The sequence below is a fragment of the Pseudonaja textilis genome, chromosome 1 (genome assembly GCF_049901715.1).
Source record: "Pseudonaja textilis isolate UNSWEBS1 chromosome 1, rPseTex1.2, whole genome shotgun sequence".
NCBI classification, from domain to species: Eukaryota; Metazoa; Chordata; class Lepidosauria; order Squamata; family Elapidae; genus Pseudonaja; species Pseudonaja textilis.
Window position 1 is genome coordinate 68,700,793 of NC_141990.1, and position 17,991 is coordinate 68,718,783.

The 17,991-nt window shown below is 36.6% G+C and overlaps 1 protein-coding gene across 1 annotated transcript in view; it reads right to left on the reverse strand.

The window, feature by feature from the left end:
- Positions 1 to 2,514: 2,514 nt before the first annotated feature.
- The window catches only part of MTR (5-methyltetrahydrofolate-homocysteine methyltransferase), a 73,277-nt gene continuing 57,800 nt past the window's right edge, over positions 2,515 to 17,991 (reverse strand). Inside the window, exons 25-33 of the mRNA XM_026705227.2 lie at positions 15,928 to 16,009; positions 13,572 to 13,670; positions 12,765 to 12,840; positions 11,056 to 11,211; positions 10,144 to 10,340; positions 8,514 to 8,714; positions 7,409 to 7,601; positions 6,759 to 6,871; positions 2,515 to 3,081 (exon numbers count right to left, since the gene is read on the reverse strand). Coding sequence (XP_026561012.2) covers positions 2,995 to 3,081; positions 6,759 to 6,871; positions 7,409 to 7,601; positions 8,514 to 8,714; positions 10,144 to 10,340; positions 11,056 to 11,211; positions 12,765 to 12,840; positions 13,572 to 13,670; positions 15,928 to 16,009 — 1,204 coding nt within the window. The 3' untranslated portion in view covers positions 2,515 to 2,994. The remainder of the gene's footprint in view (positions 3,082 to 6,758; positions 6,872 to 7,408; positions 7,602 to 8,513; positions 8,715 to 10,143; positions 10,341 to 11,055; positions 11,212 to 12,764; positions 12,841 to 13,571; positions 13,671 to 15,927; positions 16,010 to 17,991) is intronic.

The window sequence follows — 17,991 nt, forward strand, 5'->3', positions numbered from 1 at the left end:
CTTGAAAGTTAAAAATAAATACATTAAGTGTCTGCAAGTTTTAGCACATCTATTTTTAACCACTGAGCCAATTTCCCCTTTAAAAATCCAAAAGAAAAAGTAAAAAAAATTGCTTGGTTTTCCTCGCTCTGTGACAGTCTCATGCCACAAGTCACAAGTTTTCTGCAATCCTTGAAAAATTAGGAGAAAAAAGTGATGGAAAAAAGTGCAGCCTTCCTGCTAAAAATATGCCCTCTTTATTCCATCCCAGGTAGATATAAGGAGGAAAGATTAGTAATTTGATTTGAAGATCTAGCAGAGAGCTTGTTTGCTGAGGCACTTACCCCATCTGTTAGTTTTTTTCAGAAACAAAACAAACGGCAATAAAGACATTCATTCAACCATCAGAGTTCAAAATAACATACGCATCTACTACACAGTGAACACTTGCTGATACAGGTATACAGGATGCCAAAGAAGTTAACAAAAACAATCCAAAGAATTACACTTTAGTAAGAGATTTTATTTGAAATTTGGTGATGATAAATCCTCTACAAGCCCAGTGGAGCATAAAGAATATTAGCATTATTCAATCTGGTGAAAAATCTGATAGGCTAATCATAATTTGACATAAGAGATTTCAAAACATGTAATATAAAATATCTGTAAATAATAGTCCTTCAATGATAAACAGTGGTTAAGATCTCTAGGTACTGCCTTGCAAACCAAGAAACTCTTGCCTGCATAACACCAATCAGAATTCACGTGACACACTTGAGAATGGAGCATTAGGAATAAATATTGATAATGGTGTTGAAGGAAAAGAAAAGATATGGTAAGAAGTTGTGACCCGGCCATCACAGGGAAGGGCCGCAAGCCATTGGTTGACTTCCATTCCTTTCAGGTGGCAATCTAAAGAAAATTAACAGTATATATTGATTCCAGATGGTTCATCCAGTTTATCCAAAATTTGGGGCATGTGTCTACTTAAGAAGAAAGTGTTATAGGAACTATTTGTGATATTTTAGCAGGGGTTTTTCTTGAGGGGAGGAAACCTCTTTGACTTTTCCAAACTTCTCAGTTTACAGCCATTCATAAATCTCATTGAGATCTACAGAATGTGAGACTTTTCTCTGTCTAAATGAATACTTCTGTTTCATCAAGACTGAAGAAATATAAATCTAATTAATTTGGTTTTATCAAGGCCCTAGAGAGCCTCTATCGAAGTCTACAAATGAATAATAAACATTTTCCTCAAATTAAAATGGGAAAATAAAATATATGAAAACCTATTGTGAAAATATTAGCAGTACTAATTTAAGTCCTCTAGCTTTCGATACCAGAATACATGTACTGATGAAAAATCCACACATTACAGAGGCCTGCAAAAAGGCAATTCGATGGCAAAAGAAAATAGAGATTTCAAGAAACTGACCTTATGGCAGTGGCATAAGGTACTGTTCATGTAAAAATCTAAAGATTTGCAATCTAATGTTTTGGCAGCTCTTGGTATGTAACAACACAGAAATAACAGAGCACATTTCTGTAGTAACAGAACAGAAGGCTGTGCCACCTGTGAGTGTAATTACAAACAGAGATTATAAAAGTTCCAAAAAGAGCATGATTTTTCCAGGGCTTACAAGAGTAAATAATTGAGCTATTATGAACAATCCATTATAATAATCAATAAGCAATTGTTTATTTAGAAAAAAGACCTGAACACAGGAATAACAAGAGGGCATCCTACGAACTCCAATCACAACTTAAGTGGAGAAGTCTGAAGAGTATTTTTAGGCTTATATGCAAATATAAACTCCGTAACATCTAGATTTGTTTATGTGAACATATACCATAGTCTCCTTTTGTGGTCCCTTTTTTCTATATTCTTTTACTGTTCAGACATGTCCCAGTATATTAAGAAGGAATTAAGAATCAAGGCACTTACTAACCTCCCACATTCCTTTTAATTTCTGAACCAATTTGCTATTAAATATTAAAGCTATGCAATGCTTGATGGATTCAATTGGGAAAAAGTATTTCAGAAAACATGGGCGGCACAAAGGCACATCTCATTAAAGCAACTAGGTCTTTTTTCTCTGACGATATTTCTGAAAAGAGGTGACTGTTATGAATTGCAGAAAAGTGTTGCATTCACAGCCCAAGGCATTCTGAAGTACCTCTTCCAAATGAATCTAAAGCACTGGCACCACCTATTAAATACACATACAATTACATTAAATATCACTAAGACTCCCAAATAGAGGGACATGTCAGTGCAAATAGTTGCTGAGCTTTTTCTTAGGACTATAAAACCATGTCAAACAGCTATTTTCTCAGAAAGCAAAATTACAGATTACACTATTAGTAGTTAATTATACATTTAGTATAATATTTGTATTCATTTTCATGAAATATTCATGTATTTGATTTTTTTTATCTTGCCTTTTATTTTTTTATGAAACTATTCTATTAAAAAAGATGAGCTTTGGACACTCAGGCAAAGGATATTCCATATACACACATCAAAACCCCAAATACAATTAGAATGATCTTTAATTTAGAAAGTATATTTTAAATAGCTCATGATAACATGCATATTCATGTAAATGGACATAATTTCCTGGATAACCAAAACTGAAAGATACACTTCACATCTAAGAATTTTTTGTTTTAGGTTTGTTGTTTTACAACTTATTTTAAGTTTGATGTAGTGTAGAGAATATTTTAAATTAGATATTGTTTGTTTTCACCATGGCAGGTAGCTACACTGAATAATCATTTGAAGAAACAGAAAAACAATTTCTTGTTTATTTAAAATTAATCAGAAAACAAGGAAAGGCAGTTTTCTCCCACATTTGTTCCACAAGTCTGGTAGACTCTTGTTACATAGTATGAAATGGAGAAGCAATACTGTGCCCCAACACAGACACAAATCCCCTCCCTATTTTGCTTGTGAATGTTTTCTGTATAGCTGATATCTATATCTATTACCAACCAATCAATCACCCTATTTTGTTACTCTGAATCATATCCAAGAATAGGTCCAAGCCATTTTTCAATTTCTGCCACAGGCACATTTTTTCTTAAGGCATAGTCTTCAACCTGTAGAACAAATAAGAGGATTACTAATTAGTATTTTAAGTTTCAGATCTTACACTAATAAAAATATATGGAAAACTATATTTCATAATTTTTTTCTGAACAGAAAACTCTTCTGCTACAATTCTGTGAAAAAACACACCTTCAGACTTTTGACATCTTTGGCATTTAATGTTATGACAGTTTCTTGGAGGTTCTGTGATATATAAACAGAATCTAAGTGAATAAATGACAATTTATGCTTTTATTTCACTAATATATTCATTCAATGTGCACTGGGTCAGTATGAAAAACTATCCCACCTTAAACAACTTACTGTATCACCTTTAGCTGAAATCTGTTTGTCTAGCTGGCTCTTGGTGTTGTCTAAGCTTGCTTCTCTTTTGCAGACATGTCATTACCAAATTAAGCAACAACTTCATTGCATGGAGGACTGCAGCTTGCTAGCTATTTATATGCAGTAGCTTCTCCTTTCATTAGGATATTGTTTCTCCCTTTATTACTTTTTGAGTGACATATTGCTTGATTGCAATATGTGATGCAGAAGGGTATGTTCAGGACTGTTTGCCTCTTTCCATTATCTTTACCTCCTTCCTTTCTTGAATAGTTTGTAGATGGAGTTTCTTCCAACATGCCTGCTAATGACCAATTCATCAGAATGCCCTGCCTGCAGGAATTGTCTAGCATTTTTAGTCTAAGATATCTACAGTTTCCCAAATGACATTGTTGAATTTGTTGGCGTATTGTGAAATTAAAGAGTTTTCATTGTGTCTTCTGACTGAGAGATCTTACATAGCTTATTTTCTGTGCTATTGGATTTTTAGTGTAATAGTAGAGTACTTTATCAGTGTGGGCTTTTTTGTGAGGCATTTGGAAGGGTAGTTTATTGTTCTCTTCTCTTTTGAATCTTATTCTTTCATAATGAATTGAATACTTTATTTGGTCAAGTGTGATTAGACAGACAAGGAGTTTGTTTCCAGTGCAGAAGTTCTCAGTGAATATTCAAAGCAACACAATCACCATCATCATTATCATACCAATAAGAGGGCACAGTAAAGAAGATAATAAGAATAAATAACACTACAGCCATACTACATGAGTAAATATACATAGACACTAAACAGCATTGTGAGGATTAGGTGTGCAGCAGTGTGATAGCATAAGGGAAAAAACTGACCCTGTGCCTAGTTTTGGCATGCAATGCCCTAGAGCGGCATCCCAAGGGAAGGAATTTAAACAGTTTATGTCCAGGATGTGAGGGGGTCTGTAGATATCTTCTCAGACCTCCTTCTTACCCACACAATATACAGGTCTTCAATGGAAGGCAGACTAGATGCAGTTGTTCTTTCTATAGTTTTAACTAACAATTCGAGTCTGTAACTGTCCTGTTTGGTTGTTGTACCAAACCAGTCATAGAACTACAAATGGTAGATTCAATAATTCCTCTTTAAAGCTGTATCAGCAACTTTTGGGGAAATCTATACTTTCTGAGTTGACACAACACTCTTTGTTGTGTCTTTTTAATGATGGTTCTAATGTTAAGTGTCCATTTCAACTCCTGGGAGATCACAGAACCCAAAAACTTGAAGAATTCTACTGCTGATACTGTGCTGTCAAATATAGTAAGATCTATTCAAGTGAAGCTCTAACATGACCTGCTCATTTCAGGTCCTACCAGAATACTTATATCAGCTTTAGTTCTAGACATTGACTTGGCCATTCCCAAAAAATGAAACTGTTTTTCATATATTCTAGAGTAAATTTAGATATATATTTGGAATTACTACTTTTAACGTGTATGCTTCACTTTTAGTTGATGGGAGTTTACCTGATATTCTGTTACATCTTTGTTTTCTTCTGATAGAAGCAAAATTTATGCTTCCTTCAAAGAAAGGTAGTTATCCTCATCTATGCTATTACCACCTGCATGCTTGAGAGTTAGGATGTGGTTAATATTATGGAATGTGGTGTTAGGTGACTCCCAGATATGATGACACACATATAGTATGTAAAGTTTCACATCTGACTCATCTGTTTATAGAATGTTCTTCCCCAAATCTGAAGGATTATCCAGGTGATGTTTGTCAACATGAGACAACCACAATTACAATGCCTTCCAATTCCAACTCTTCTCCCATAAATCCAGTTTTTTACCCAACGATTTTTTGATAGTGAATTCATGAACACTAATTTTAGCCAAGGTGTAAAAAGCCTTTAGATTCTTGGGTGCTGTCTGCACTCTTGGAAGTGATTTTGATACACTTAACAAATGGAAGCCCAGAGATTTAGGCATGGTTTTATAACATTTTCCAAACTGACAAGCAACAACAGCTTTTTTATAAATTATTCAGAAAGCGATTTTGTGCAAAGCATGACTCTAGATTGATGATGCAAACTTTGCTATGACAGGAACCAAAATTTCTGGGAGGGAGGGAGAGTGGGCTTAAATAAGTGCTAATTGTTTAAATTAAATATTCACAAGACTTGACTCCAATTATCTCTTTAACTGAATTGAATGAATTGGGGGACGAGATTAATATTTTTCCACATTGGAACATTTCATGTTGAACATTTTTTATTAAGTAAAATATAGCTTTGGTCTTACTTAGTTACTCACATTCCTTTTATACATCTATAGGCTTCACGGAACCTTCTAGACCCAAATAATACATTAGTAATTTTCTGCTAATATCATCAATAACCAGCTTCTATGTTTGCAATTTAACCTGTATTTTAACTATAGGTTTCTGAATCTTGTCCGCCATTTGCTCAGTTTATAATATTTAATAAGAATTATTGGTACTCTTAATACACACAAAATAAATTATTTAGCGCTCAAATACCATATTGAATAGTCTAAAGCAGCAGTCCCTAACCTTTCTGGCCCTGGGGACTGTTGGTGGTGGTAGCAGTGGTGTTGGAGAGAAGATGGTTTCACGCACATACCGCTTGCACAAAAGCAGCTTCACATGCTTGCATTGGGCCGCGGACCAATGGGGACCCTTGATCTAAATGATATGTTATCAAAAGTAGCATCTTCTTCTTCTTCTTCTTTTTCTTCAGCGTTTGTCTCGCGCTCGGGCGAGGTCCGCTAATGTCCTTGAGTACTGCTTCCACACCTCTCTGTCTGCCACGTGTGTCGGGTCTGCCTTCGCGATCTCTAGATCGGCCTTGATCGTGTCCATCCAGCGTTGTTTAGGTCTACCACGCGGTCTCGCTCCTCCGACAGTCACCTTCATTACAGATTTGATGATGGATTCTTCCTTGGCGCGGCTCACGTGGCCGAACCATCGTAGCCGGGACTGCCTCATGACCGTGGGGATGGGCACGACGTTGAACCGTCTACGCACTTCTTCGTTCCTGACGCGATCGAGTAGGGTGAGGCCTACCGACCATCGGAGCATTCGCATCTCCATTATCTGGAGTCTGCTTTCGACTTCTTTGGTCGTCGGCCAGCACTCTGCGCCGTATATGGCCACGGGGCGCACCACAGAGTTATAGATTTTCGCCTTCAGGCGCATCGGCATCTTCTTGTCACAGAGGACGCCCGTGACGGACTTCCATTTGCCCCACGCTGCATTGATCCTGGTTATCAAAAGTAGCATGTTTCTATATATATGGTTCCCATTTCCATCTCTCTCCTTTTTAATGCAATTTCTGTAACTGCAAAAAGGCCTTACCTGATCTTTCAATATTTTCCCAACAGCAAAATACCTAGAAGCCGGATTGGAAAAGTAGAGACCAGATACTGCTGAGGCAGGGAACATTGCTAGAGATTCAGTTAACTGAATACCTGTAAGAATCAAAGGAAAGGAGTTGTGTTGGCTTTTTTGGAAGATAGACTTTATTTTGATTTAAAAATTGCCAAATTGCAGAATCTCTGAGTCGTATTTGAGAAAAACTTTGGGAGTTCAATTTCCTGACAAATCCAGTCCAAATCACCCATTATAATTTTATAGTTGTGCAATCAGTTAGGAAATTATCTATACACTGAACATTATTTTGTGAGTGTGTGAAAAAGAAGGAGCCTTCTTTAAGTATACACTAAAAACAGATGATGATTTAACAGTGAACAGAAGATGGGACCATGCATACCATCCTGGCCATATGCTCTCCCACCTGCACAACTCATTCACAAAATTGAAGAGGAGGTGAACTTAATGGGGATCCTCTCATCGTTATAAACATCTCAGTCATAAAAGGAAGACAATAAAAATAAAACAGAGCATTTATAATTTCTCCCCTCATCTATTTCAAAATGCAGAACAGGTATGGAAAAAACAAAAAGATATTTTAAGATAGAACTTCCTAACCAAACTTTGAAAGATACCTGTAGTTTCCTCAATATTGGCAAGTCTCCACATAGTGATTTTTTCAGTATGGTCAGGTTGACATGGATAACCAGCTGCTGGGCGAATGCCATGATATCTTATTTTACGCAGATCTGAAAATTCCAACTGTTCATTTTTACAATAAGCCCAGAATTCTTTCCGAACTCGTTCATGAAGTTCTTCTGCAAATGCCTTAGAAATAAGCAAAAGCAAGCTCTAAATTTAATGATGCTTTGTCCAAGTACCTAGTTTATCAGTGTGTGGTGCTTTCAACTCAGTCCTGATTCCTGGTGACTACACAGACTCCTGGTAACTACTCAGAGATATATATGCAATTTTCTTGGTATTGTTGGTACAAATTGTTTGTCACTGCCTTCTTCCTGGCACTGAGAGAACTTCTGAGTGGCTGTTAGTCCTAAAACAGGAGTAGAAAAGTGTTCTAGCTACAAGACTAAACTGGCTCTCAATGTACCATTACCTTTAGCTCTTATCTTAATATTTCACGCAGTGGTAGGATTCACATTTTTTTAACTACCAGTTCTGTGGGCGTGGCAAGGGAAGGATACTGTAAAATCTCTAGTCAGAGGTGGGATTTGCCGGTTCTCTGAACTACTCAAAATTTCTGCTACCGGTTCTCCAGAACTGGTCAGAACCTGCTGAATACCACCTCTGATTGCATGGCTCATATTTAAAGATATCTCTGCATTTACTATAGGCTCATTACTCTGCTAGAAGGACATTTTAATTGATCCATTGATTTCCCACACTTGCACACATAAAAGTAAAATGTTTCTTTCAGATTCCCTGCTTATTATCTACAGGATTCCCTTCCCCTCTGAAACAGATTTGGTGGTTACAGGAGAAAATAAACAGTAAAAATTAATTCATTCTTTCATTTGCTGATGGAGGTTTTCAAAGAATCAACAAGACCTCTATCGTAAATGACATTATTGGATAAAACATTTATGTAAATTATTACAATACATTTGCTATATAGATAATAGTCATCTACTTCCAAAAAAGCAGGTTGGTGCTTCCCTCCCTTCCAATACATGAATTAAAATAAGTAGAATTATGTAAAAAAACAAAAATACAATACATTACCTCCGCTAACCGATCTGCTAGTGCTTTCACCATTATAATACTGTAGTCATCTGACTGTTTTTCATATTCTTTACATAGCTCATCTACTCCGAAGCATGCCACGGCAAAGAGACCCAAATAGTCAGAAACACCAGACTCCAGGGGAGATATAAAATCAGACAGGCAATAATAGGGATCTGTGGAACCAGAGTCTTTTTCAGCCTACAATGATAAATTGAGCAAAATGTTAAATATAAAAGACCTAACTGTAATACAGGGCAATAAGATACACAGTGATTCTCCCAATCTATAGTAACATGTAGACTTATGTGGGAGAAGGGAAGGCGGCATCCTGATAATCACAATACTTTCCTTGCATGCTATTCATATTAATTCCAAACTAAGTCAGTGACCTATCTGCATGGCAAATACAATTTCAAGTACAGAAAGTTCAGTTTCATATGGGTTAGATCCCACCTTGATACAGTATATGATTCAGGAAGGCACCATTTTAAGGAGGGTTCAGACTAGTCAACAAGGATGATCGTGGACTAGAAAATAATTCCAGTGAAGAGATTTTTGCAGAGACTGGAAATATACTATGAGTATAACACTCTTCAAATTCCTGAATGTCACAGGGATAATGAAGACATGTTTCTTATTGTACAAGGGACAAAATATTGGGCTTGTATTACAGGAAGGCAGATTCTGTCTGAACATTAAAAAAAATCTTGCAATAAGAATAATTTAAACGTAAGAACCAATTACTCAGAAAGATGGTGAGGTCACCTCATTGGATGTATTGGAGATTATCTTTCAAAAATGCAAATTTATTTAGAATCCACAGAAAGATTCACTTTCCAAGTTTTCTGTGCAGCATTTACAATAAGGATCCAAAATCCAAGTATTACAGTTCCCCTTTCCTTGTGAAATGTCATTGTTTTAATCTACTTACAGAATACATCATTATCATTTTGCTAATTTTTAAAGACAATTATCTCCACATTGCACACACACATACTGTGAAGGTTTATTACATAAATGCAAACTTCTTTTCTTTAGCTTCTTATATAACTTCCATTTTTAACTGATTTTAAAGACAAAGTAGGAGGTTGCATTACTATGTCTCATATGAGCAAGTTTAATATAGTGACAAACTAGCAGATAAATGATCCTGTATATACTTTTATGGAGATAAAGTGGAAAAGACAGATCATTTGATTTAAATGGCTGTATAACAGGTTATATTTGCAAGTTCTTTAGCTGCAAAGCTGCATGTGTTTTTCAGATTAAAAACAATGCTTTCAAGTTGGTAAAATACATTAAAAGTGAGGATTTCACATCTCAAAGCTGCAAAGAAACGGTCACACAGGCATGTTTTAAATAAAACAATAGAAAACTAGTGTATAGTTTGTGATTCTCAGAGGCAACCATTCTTAACCCCTCCAAATAATTATATCTTATACTTCTTGACAAATCATTCTGGAGGCTGGGATTTAGGAATTTTCTAGCAAAGCATCTGTGGATCCCAACTTGCTTGCTCTTGTCTACATAATCACAAATCATATTTAGGAAATGCGTAAAGATTAGTTCAAGTTCACAGTCTGAAATAAGTAACATTTTGGTTGAGTAGAATATCATCAAGCCACACCTGTTGTCGTAAGCCACAGAACTTAGCTATTGGTTCCAAATTTTGTAGCTTCTCTTCTGTATCATATAAGTAAATGTCATCTTTAATGCTTCGAGCTGGCCAAAACCCAATCAGACCTTTGGCTTTAAGTTTATTTTCTGTAATCAGACTTTTCAGCAGGTTTTGAGCTTCATTGTAAACTTTTTTTGCCTCTTCTCCTAAAAAAGGAGAAAAAAATTGTAAGAATGGCTGGCTAAATCATTTTGAATAAAATACAATGGTTGGATTCACACACAATACCTAAACAAATCATATTATGGCTTACCATAATGTGTCAACTTAAAATAAACTAAAGAATTTTTAAAGAAAATAATCAAAGTTTGGGTTTTTTTGTTACCTGCAACCTTAAAATCACTGACTTTGCTTTCTTTATCACATCTGTTCAGTGGCTACATGGCTATCAACAGTTTTACAGTGAAATTTATTGCAGGCATATGGATGAAAATAAGTATTTCAGAAAAAGTATATGAATGTTTGTATATTTCCTAGTGACAGTATCTAAACATACAATTTTCTCTTATTAAATTAGGAATATATAAACAATCTGGTAAATCTTCTCTATCCACACACTGACTACAGGTGGCCCAAAATAATATCTTGCCATGGCAGAAAAAAATGATTTAATGAATAGCTAATCACAAGCCTTTCAAAAATGAAAGTTGGATTAATGGAATTAGTTGTGTTCTCTGTATGTCAAGATAAAAACAACACGAATGTACCAGTTACATAATTGTTTTATGGATGATAAATCTATCTGCATCTCATCTGCATCATTAATTCCTTTGCATATTAACACAACTACAAGTATTTTAAATAATAATTAACTTAGTTTTTATATCGTCCACTAGACAAAATGCTATTGTGCTTACTCACCCACTACTTTATCATTGAAGATTTTAGGGAATCCCCGGTTGGGATATCTGCCTCTAAGCTGCCAGACATCAAAAAATGGTTTCCAGTCAATATAGTCCACCAGCTTCTGTAAGTCATAATCTTCAAAGACTCTAGTGCCAAGGAACTTTGGTTTAACTAAGAAAGTTCAACACACAAATGTTGTACTTCAACATATGTTTTTTACAACAGACTCTATTTAATATGCCTTTAGTACAAACACTTAATGCTGAAGGATTATCATGCTTAACTTCAGTTAGCCAAGGCTGTGTCTTTGGATCCTATTGAATGCAGGGAACATCAATGAATCCAACGAACAGGATCTCTATTGACTATAAATTTATTTCCCTTGAACTAACCAGCTGGAAAATAATAATATATGTATGGTTTTTCTGCAGCATGAGATGGCAAAAAAGAAAGCTGTTGTATATGGAAAATCATGACTTTACAAATCCCTTGGTTACTAAAGCTGTGGTGCCTTTCATCTGTCAGGGATGCTTTAATCTGGATTTCTCATGTCAACTTTGCAATTAACTGGCCAGAGAATATAGATCTGATTCATGGGAGCTGTTTATAATTCTCCACAAAAATTCTGTATAGCAGTTTTAACCTATTTGCTTCTTACTTCAGATAAGGCAGGCACAGATCAAGAATTCTTTTCATATTACCTTCTCTTAATGTTTTTGGAATCTCAATTATTCTAAATACATAGTACTCCCGTAAAGGTGCTATGAGCATAGCAGATTGATTGATTAATTGATTAAGTATTTTTTATCAATAAATAAATAAGGATCAAGTAAGAATCACATTTTTATCCTGCAATCAAATGACTCTTACAGAGAATGTAAAACTGATAAAATATTCACTGTACCAAATTCCATAAAAACAGTATATATAAATACCCACACCTAAAAATACAAAAAAATAAAACAGAAGTTAAAGATGATGTGATAACATTAGGGAAAGGCTTCTCAAAACAACTCCATCTTTAAAAGTTTTGGGGGCTAGCCTGATCTCAACTGGGAGGCTATTCCACAAGGTCAGCAATACGAGAGCAGCACCTTCTGGCCTCAGCAATCTGAACTCTCATCAAATGTGTTAGGAATAACATTTTCTCTCTGTTGGCACTAATTGATTGGGCCAATTCTTGCTGAAGTGAACAGTCCTACAGAAATCCATAAGCCAAGCTATATTTCTTAAGGAAAGCAGCCACCAATCTTTATATACAAAACAGCCCTATTAATTCTTATATATTTTAAAAGTAGCTTAAATTTAATATATTACTTAATTTCAAATTAAAATAAAGTCAATTAACTAGAGAGGCAAAAGAGCAATTTATAACAGTTTTCCAAGTAATTCTTTAAAAAAGTAGAAACTCTTCAAAATAAACAGAACAATAGGGTAACCAGTTGAATTTCTGAGAGAAAAAATATTTACAAATTAATTTTAATTAAGTTATAAAAACAAAAACTAGATTTAAATCCAATTTTAATTCACTATGGAGTTTTTATCCAAAAATGTCTGTGTTCCTAATAGAAGAAAATATATCTACTGTAGCTCAGTACTTTCTAGCACTGAAGATGTTACCTAGTTGGGTAATGAAAATTCTGCAAGAAAACAACCATCAGAGAGCATTAAGGATTCTACATATTTTTATTTTGGTGAAGCAGAAAACAGTTTTAAAACTTTACCTGGTTTAGTCTCAGTTTTCCAGTCATAACAGAATCGTTTATTTCTTGCTTGCTCTAAAGACAAATATTTTCTTTCCTATATATGGGAGGGAAAATCTAGAGATTAGTGCTGTGTGATTTAAATCTAGCAGTTAATTTATTTAGATAAAAGAAAGCAAATGGAGCTAACAATAATTAATACAAGCCTGGAAGACAACCTTGTCAGCAGGAAGAAAACTTTTTCCTAGTCACATAAAAGTGAATTGACAGCTATATAAATCAAATAAATTAATTATAAATATTTTTTTAAAACTCAGAGATTCCCAATAAATATCTCCAGGTGTAGACTGTAGATCAAGAATCCATCAGTCCCACCATCTGGTAGAATTAAAAAATAAATAAAGGCAGAACTCAAGAAGGAAACAGGAAGAAGCTGGAAGTGAAGATTTGAAAAAGCACTGGTCTAAGAGTTTCCCATAACTTCAGATTAAAATCTGAAATTTCGGGGGGAGGGGGGAAATCTGGACAAAGAAGCAGAGGAGATAGTATTACTGAAATTATTTTCATTTTTGCCATTTGACCTTTCAATCACCAATAAGGTAGTACTGATGTTGTGACCACATCCTTCAGTCACAGACTAGGGGTTTGAGGGAGGATATTAGATAAGATGTCCCTTGAAAAATAAATGATAGCATTTTGAATTAGCAAATTGCTAACACAAAGCAGGAGACAGGACCAGAGGTGAAAACCCAATGGGCTTCTGGGAGACATTTGACATAGCCAGACTTACACCCTACACAATTAAAAAGTAGTTTTAGCACTATTTACCTTGAGTGAGTCATAATGATCCTGTCGAATGTCTTCATACTCTTCTCGTATTTCTTCAAAATAGTCATCTTTTACACTTTCATCTAAAAGCTGAGAGCACTGTAACAAATACAACAGGATGATTAAATCTGTCATTGAAGCATGCTATCCATTATTTTTCAAATTCTCTCTTTTGAGAACTTACATATCCTAATGAGGTAACACTCCAAAAGAACATGTGTAATAACTACCCTAACTTTTGTAAACATCACAAAATTCCTGATAGATACATTATATTTTCATACGAGTACTATTTCAATAAGAGGATGCCAAGTGAATGTACTGAAGACCTTGTAGATTTCAAATATGAAAAAAAGAATTAATTAAGAAAGCAGGTCTGAATGAGATGATGATGAGGAAGATTTTCCCTTCATTCCTGGATGAAGTGAAGGCTATTAAGTGGATGAAATCCAAGTGTATCTGATGAGAGGCAAAGTTTGGCTCTAGGTTTGGGGTTCGTTGGCTCAGAGAGAATTACCATCTTTAGTCTTGGATGGGGTGGCACTATCCCAAACAGACTTTGTGCGTAATCTAGGGGTTTTCCTGGACTCACGACTCCTTTTTCGAAGAGGTGGTGGTTGTGGCCAGGAGGGCTTTTGCGCAATTGCGGGTTGTGCACCAGTTACGCCCTTTCCTGGACCAGCGGTTCCTACCCACAGTCACTCATGCCCTGGTCACTTCCTGTCAATTATTGCAACGCGCTCTACATGGGGCTGCCCTTGAAGAGCATCTGGAAGCTCCAGTTAGTGCAAAATGCAGCAGCCCGCATGGTTTTGTGCAGACCCCGGTGTACACATGTGTCACCTCTCCTGCAGGAGCTGCATTGGTTGCCAATTTGCTTCCAGGTGCAATTCAAGGTGCTGGTTGTCACCTTTAAAGCTCTTCATGGCTTGGATCCAGGTTATCTGAGGGAACATATCTTGCCAGTCACATCTACCCAACCCATTAGAGTGAGGAGGCAAGGAATGTTGCAGGAGGGAGATAAACCTGGTGGGACTGAGAAGAAGAGCCTTCTCCATTGTGGTTCCCTCTCTGGAATATCATTCCCCCAGAGATTAGAATGCCCCCCACTCTAGCACTCTTCCGAAAAGCATTGAATGATTTGCCAGTGGGCCTGGGGAACCCAGAGAGGGATGGAGCCCATCGAATGGCTAGTGTGATCTGCTGTCATCGGGGCGGGGAGTAGGAGTTGGTTTTTATTTTATTTTTTAATTTTTTTCCCAAATTTTGTTCTATTGTACTTTACTAATTTATTTGATTCTTTTTGTTAGGTTTTTAAAAAAATTTTATTTATTTTTATTTTTTGGTTTTAAATATAGTTTTACATTGTGTAAGCCGCCTCAAGTCGCCATGAGTGAATAGACAGCAATATAAATTTAATTAATTAATTAATTATTTCCTCTTATTCCCTCCCACTAGTTGCCCTGCTGCCTTAAGAAGAGTCACATCTGACCATATGTACTTCATACGCTTAGACTAGCTATGCACAGTCCAAAGGGGAGGGACTTGAATTTAAAAAAAACATGATCCCACTGAAAAAGTATTAATGTGATGTCAGACAGCAATGTGGAAATACCCATCTCTTAAACCAGTCCTTTCACTATGCAAGAGGCAGGCTAATATGGACTGAGACAGTGCTTAAAGTCATTCATGGCTGAAGAAGCAATACAAAAGTCTAATAAATCATGTCCTTAACTTTCTTGGAGATTAAAAAGACTGCTATCAGGTTTTTGCGGGTTTTTTTGATTTTACAACCAAGAAAGAGGTCTTTTTTTTCTTAAGGTCCAAAATGATGAAAAAGGAACTTAACAAATCTGAAAGTTCATAATGCAGAAGTCAAAAGGAACTTCATGAAAATCAGAACATTTACAGACATTTATAAGGAGCTTTACAAGGTTTATGTACAAATGCAAAATTGTTCAAAAATCAACATGAAAAAGTTATCCAAATAAGCCCATTGAAGCAAATAAGAATAAAATTAGCATAGAAATTGAAAGAAATTGAGATCACTCCTCATAGGATTATCTATGAGTAAGAATTGTTGCATAGTAATTAGGGTCCTTAGGTTACAATCCAATAACATTTTAACAACCTATGTCGAGGAGAAAAAAAAGATCTGCAGAGGTCTGAAACTAGAGTAGTTACTCTATCACTTCATGCGAGTATTTACTTATTACAGATTTAGGGGATTACAATTCACAGAATTACCAATTAACATAACCAAAACAGCTGGGATTTATAATCTTTATACATCTGGGCTGCACTAGATTAGAGCTGTCTGGTATAATTTTCAGATAGAAATTTTATCACAACTTACAACCACCACACTTTTGGAGGCATCCAGGACATGAATGACAGGAGCACTATACCGCGGAGCAATTTTTACAGCTGTATGAGTTCTGTAATAACATAAAAGAAAACCTAAGAAAACAATAACCAGATGAAGAAACAGTCAAAAGCCTCTTAATATTACAAATATTCATTCTCTGAATTTTCCAGATTCTCTTCTCAAACTCCCCAGAATGCCAGCTTTACATATTTTTAAAACTATGATTTCATTTTCACTGCTGCAAAGGTAATTCTCACTACACAATAGCACAAATTTACATCATACATCTCATAACAAAATGTTTAATTATTGACTGCTATTAGAACAGTCAGCTATAACTAGAAGAAATACACTGCTCAAAAAAATAAAGGGAACACAAAAATAAGACATCCTAGGTCTGAATGAATGAAATATTCTTATTAAATACTTCGTTCATTACATAGTTGAATGTGCTGACAACAAAATCACACAAAAATTATCAATGGAAATCAAATTTAGCAACGCATGGAGGTCTGGATTTGGAGTTACACTCAAAATTAAAGTGGGAAAAAACACTACAGGGTGATCCAAATTTGATGTAATGTCCTTAAAACAAGTCAAAATGAGGCTCAGTAGTGTGTGTGGCCTCCATGTGCCTGAATGACCTCCCTACAATGCCTGGGCATGCTCCTGATGAGGTGGTGGATGGTCTCCTGAGGGATCTCCTCCCACACCTGGACTAAAGCATCCCCCAACTCCTGGACAGTCTGTGGTGCAACATGGCGCTGGTGGTTGGAGCGAGACATGATGTCTCAGATGTGCTCAATTGGATTCAGGTCTGGGGAATGGGCGGGCCAGTCTATAGCATCAATGCCTTCGTCTTGCAGGAACTGCTGACACACTCCAGCCACATGAGGTCTAGCATTGTCTTGCATTAGGAGAAACCCAGGGCCAACTGCACCAGCATATGGTCTCACAAGGGGTCTGAGGATCTCATCTCAGTACCTAATGGCAGTCAGGCTACCTCTGGCGAGCACATGGAGGGCTGTGCGGCCCCCTAAAGAAATGCCACCCCATACCATTACTGACCCACTGACAAACTGGTCATGCTGGAGGATGTTGCAGGCAGCAGAATGATCTCCGCAGGATCTCCAGACTCTGTCACGTTTGTCACATGTGCTCAGTGTGAACCTGCTTTCATCTGTGAAGAGCACAGGGTGCCAGTGGTGAATTTGCCAATCTTGGTGTTCTCTGGCAAATGCCAAACGTCCTGCACGGTGTTGGGCTGTAAGCATAACCCCCACCTGTGGATGTCAGGCCCTCATACCACCCTCATGGAGTCTGTTTCTGACCATTTGAACAGCCACATGCAAATTTGTGGCCCGCTGGAGGTCATTTTGCAGGGCTCCTCCTGTCCTCCTTGCACAAAGGTGGAGGTAACGGTCCTGATACTGGGTTGTTGCCCTTCTACGGCCTCCTCCACGTCTCCTGGTGTACTGGCCTGTTTCCTGGTAGCGCCTCCATGCTCTGGACACTACGCTGACAGACACAGCAAACCGTCTTGCCACAGCTCGCATTGCCATCCTGGATGAGCTGGACTACCTGAGCCACTTGTGTGGGTTGTAGACTCCATCTCATGCTACCACTAGAGTGAAAGCACCGCCAGCATTCAAAAGTGACCAAACCATCAGCCAGAAAGCATAGGAACTGAGAAGTGGTCTGTGGTCACCACCTGCAGAACCACTCCTTTATTGGGGATGTCTTGCTAACTGCCTATGCTTTCCAACTGTTGTCTATTCCATTTTCACAACAGCATGTGAAATTGATTGTCAATCAGTGTTGCTACCTAAGTGGACAGTTTGATTTCACAGAAGTGTGATTGACTTGGAGTTACATTGTGTTGTTTAAGTGTTCCCTTTATTTTTTTGAGCAGTGTGGTTTGAAATTCCTCGTATAGTTTAGGCTTTCTTGTCCCATTAGATTTTTTTATCTTCAATCTATCATGTATTATAATTCTCCTGGGACCTTTGCATGAAAATTTAGTTAATGCAATTTTCTTTTCTTTTCTTTTAC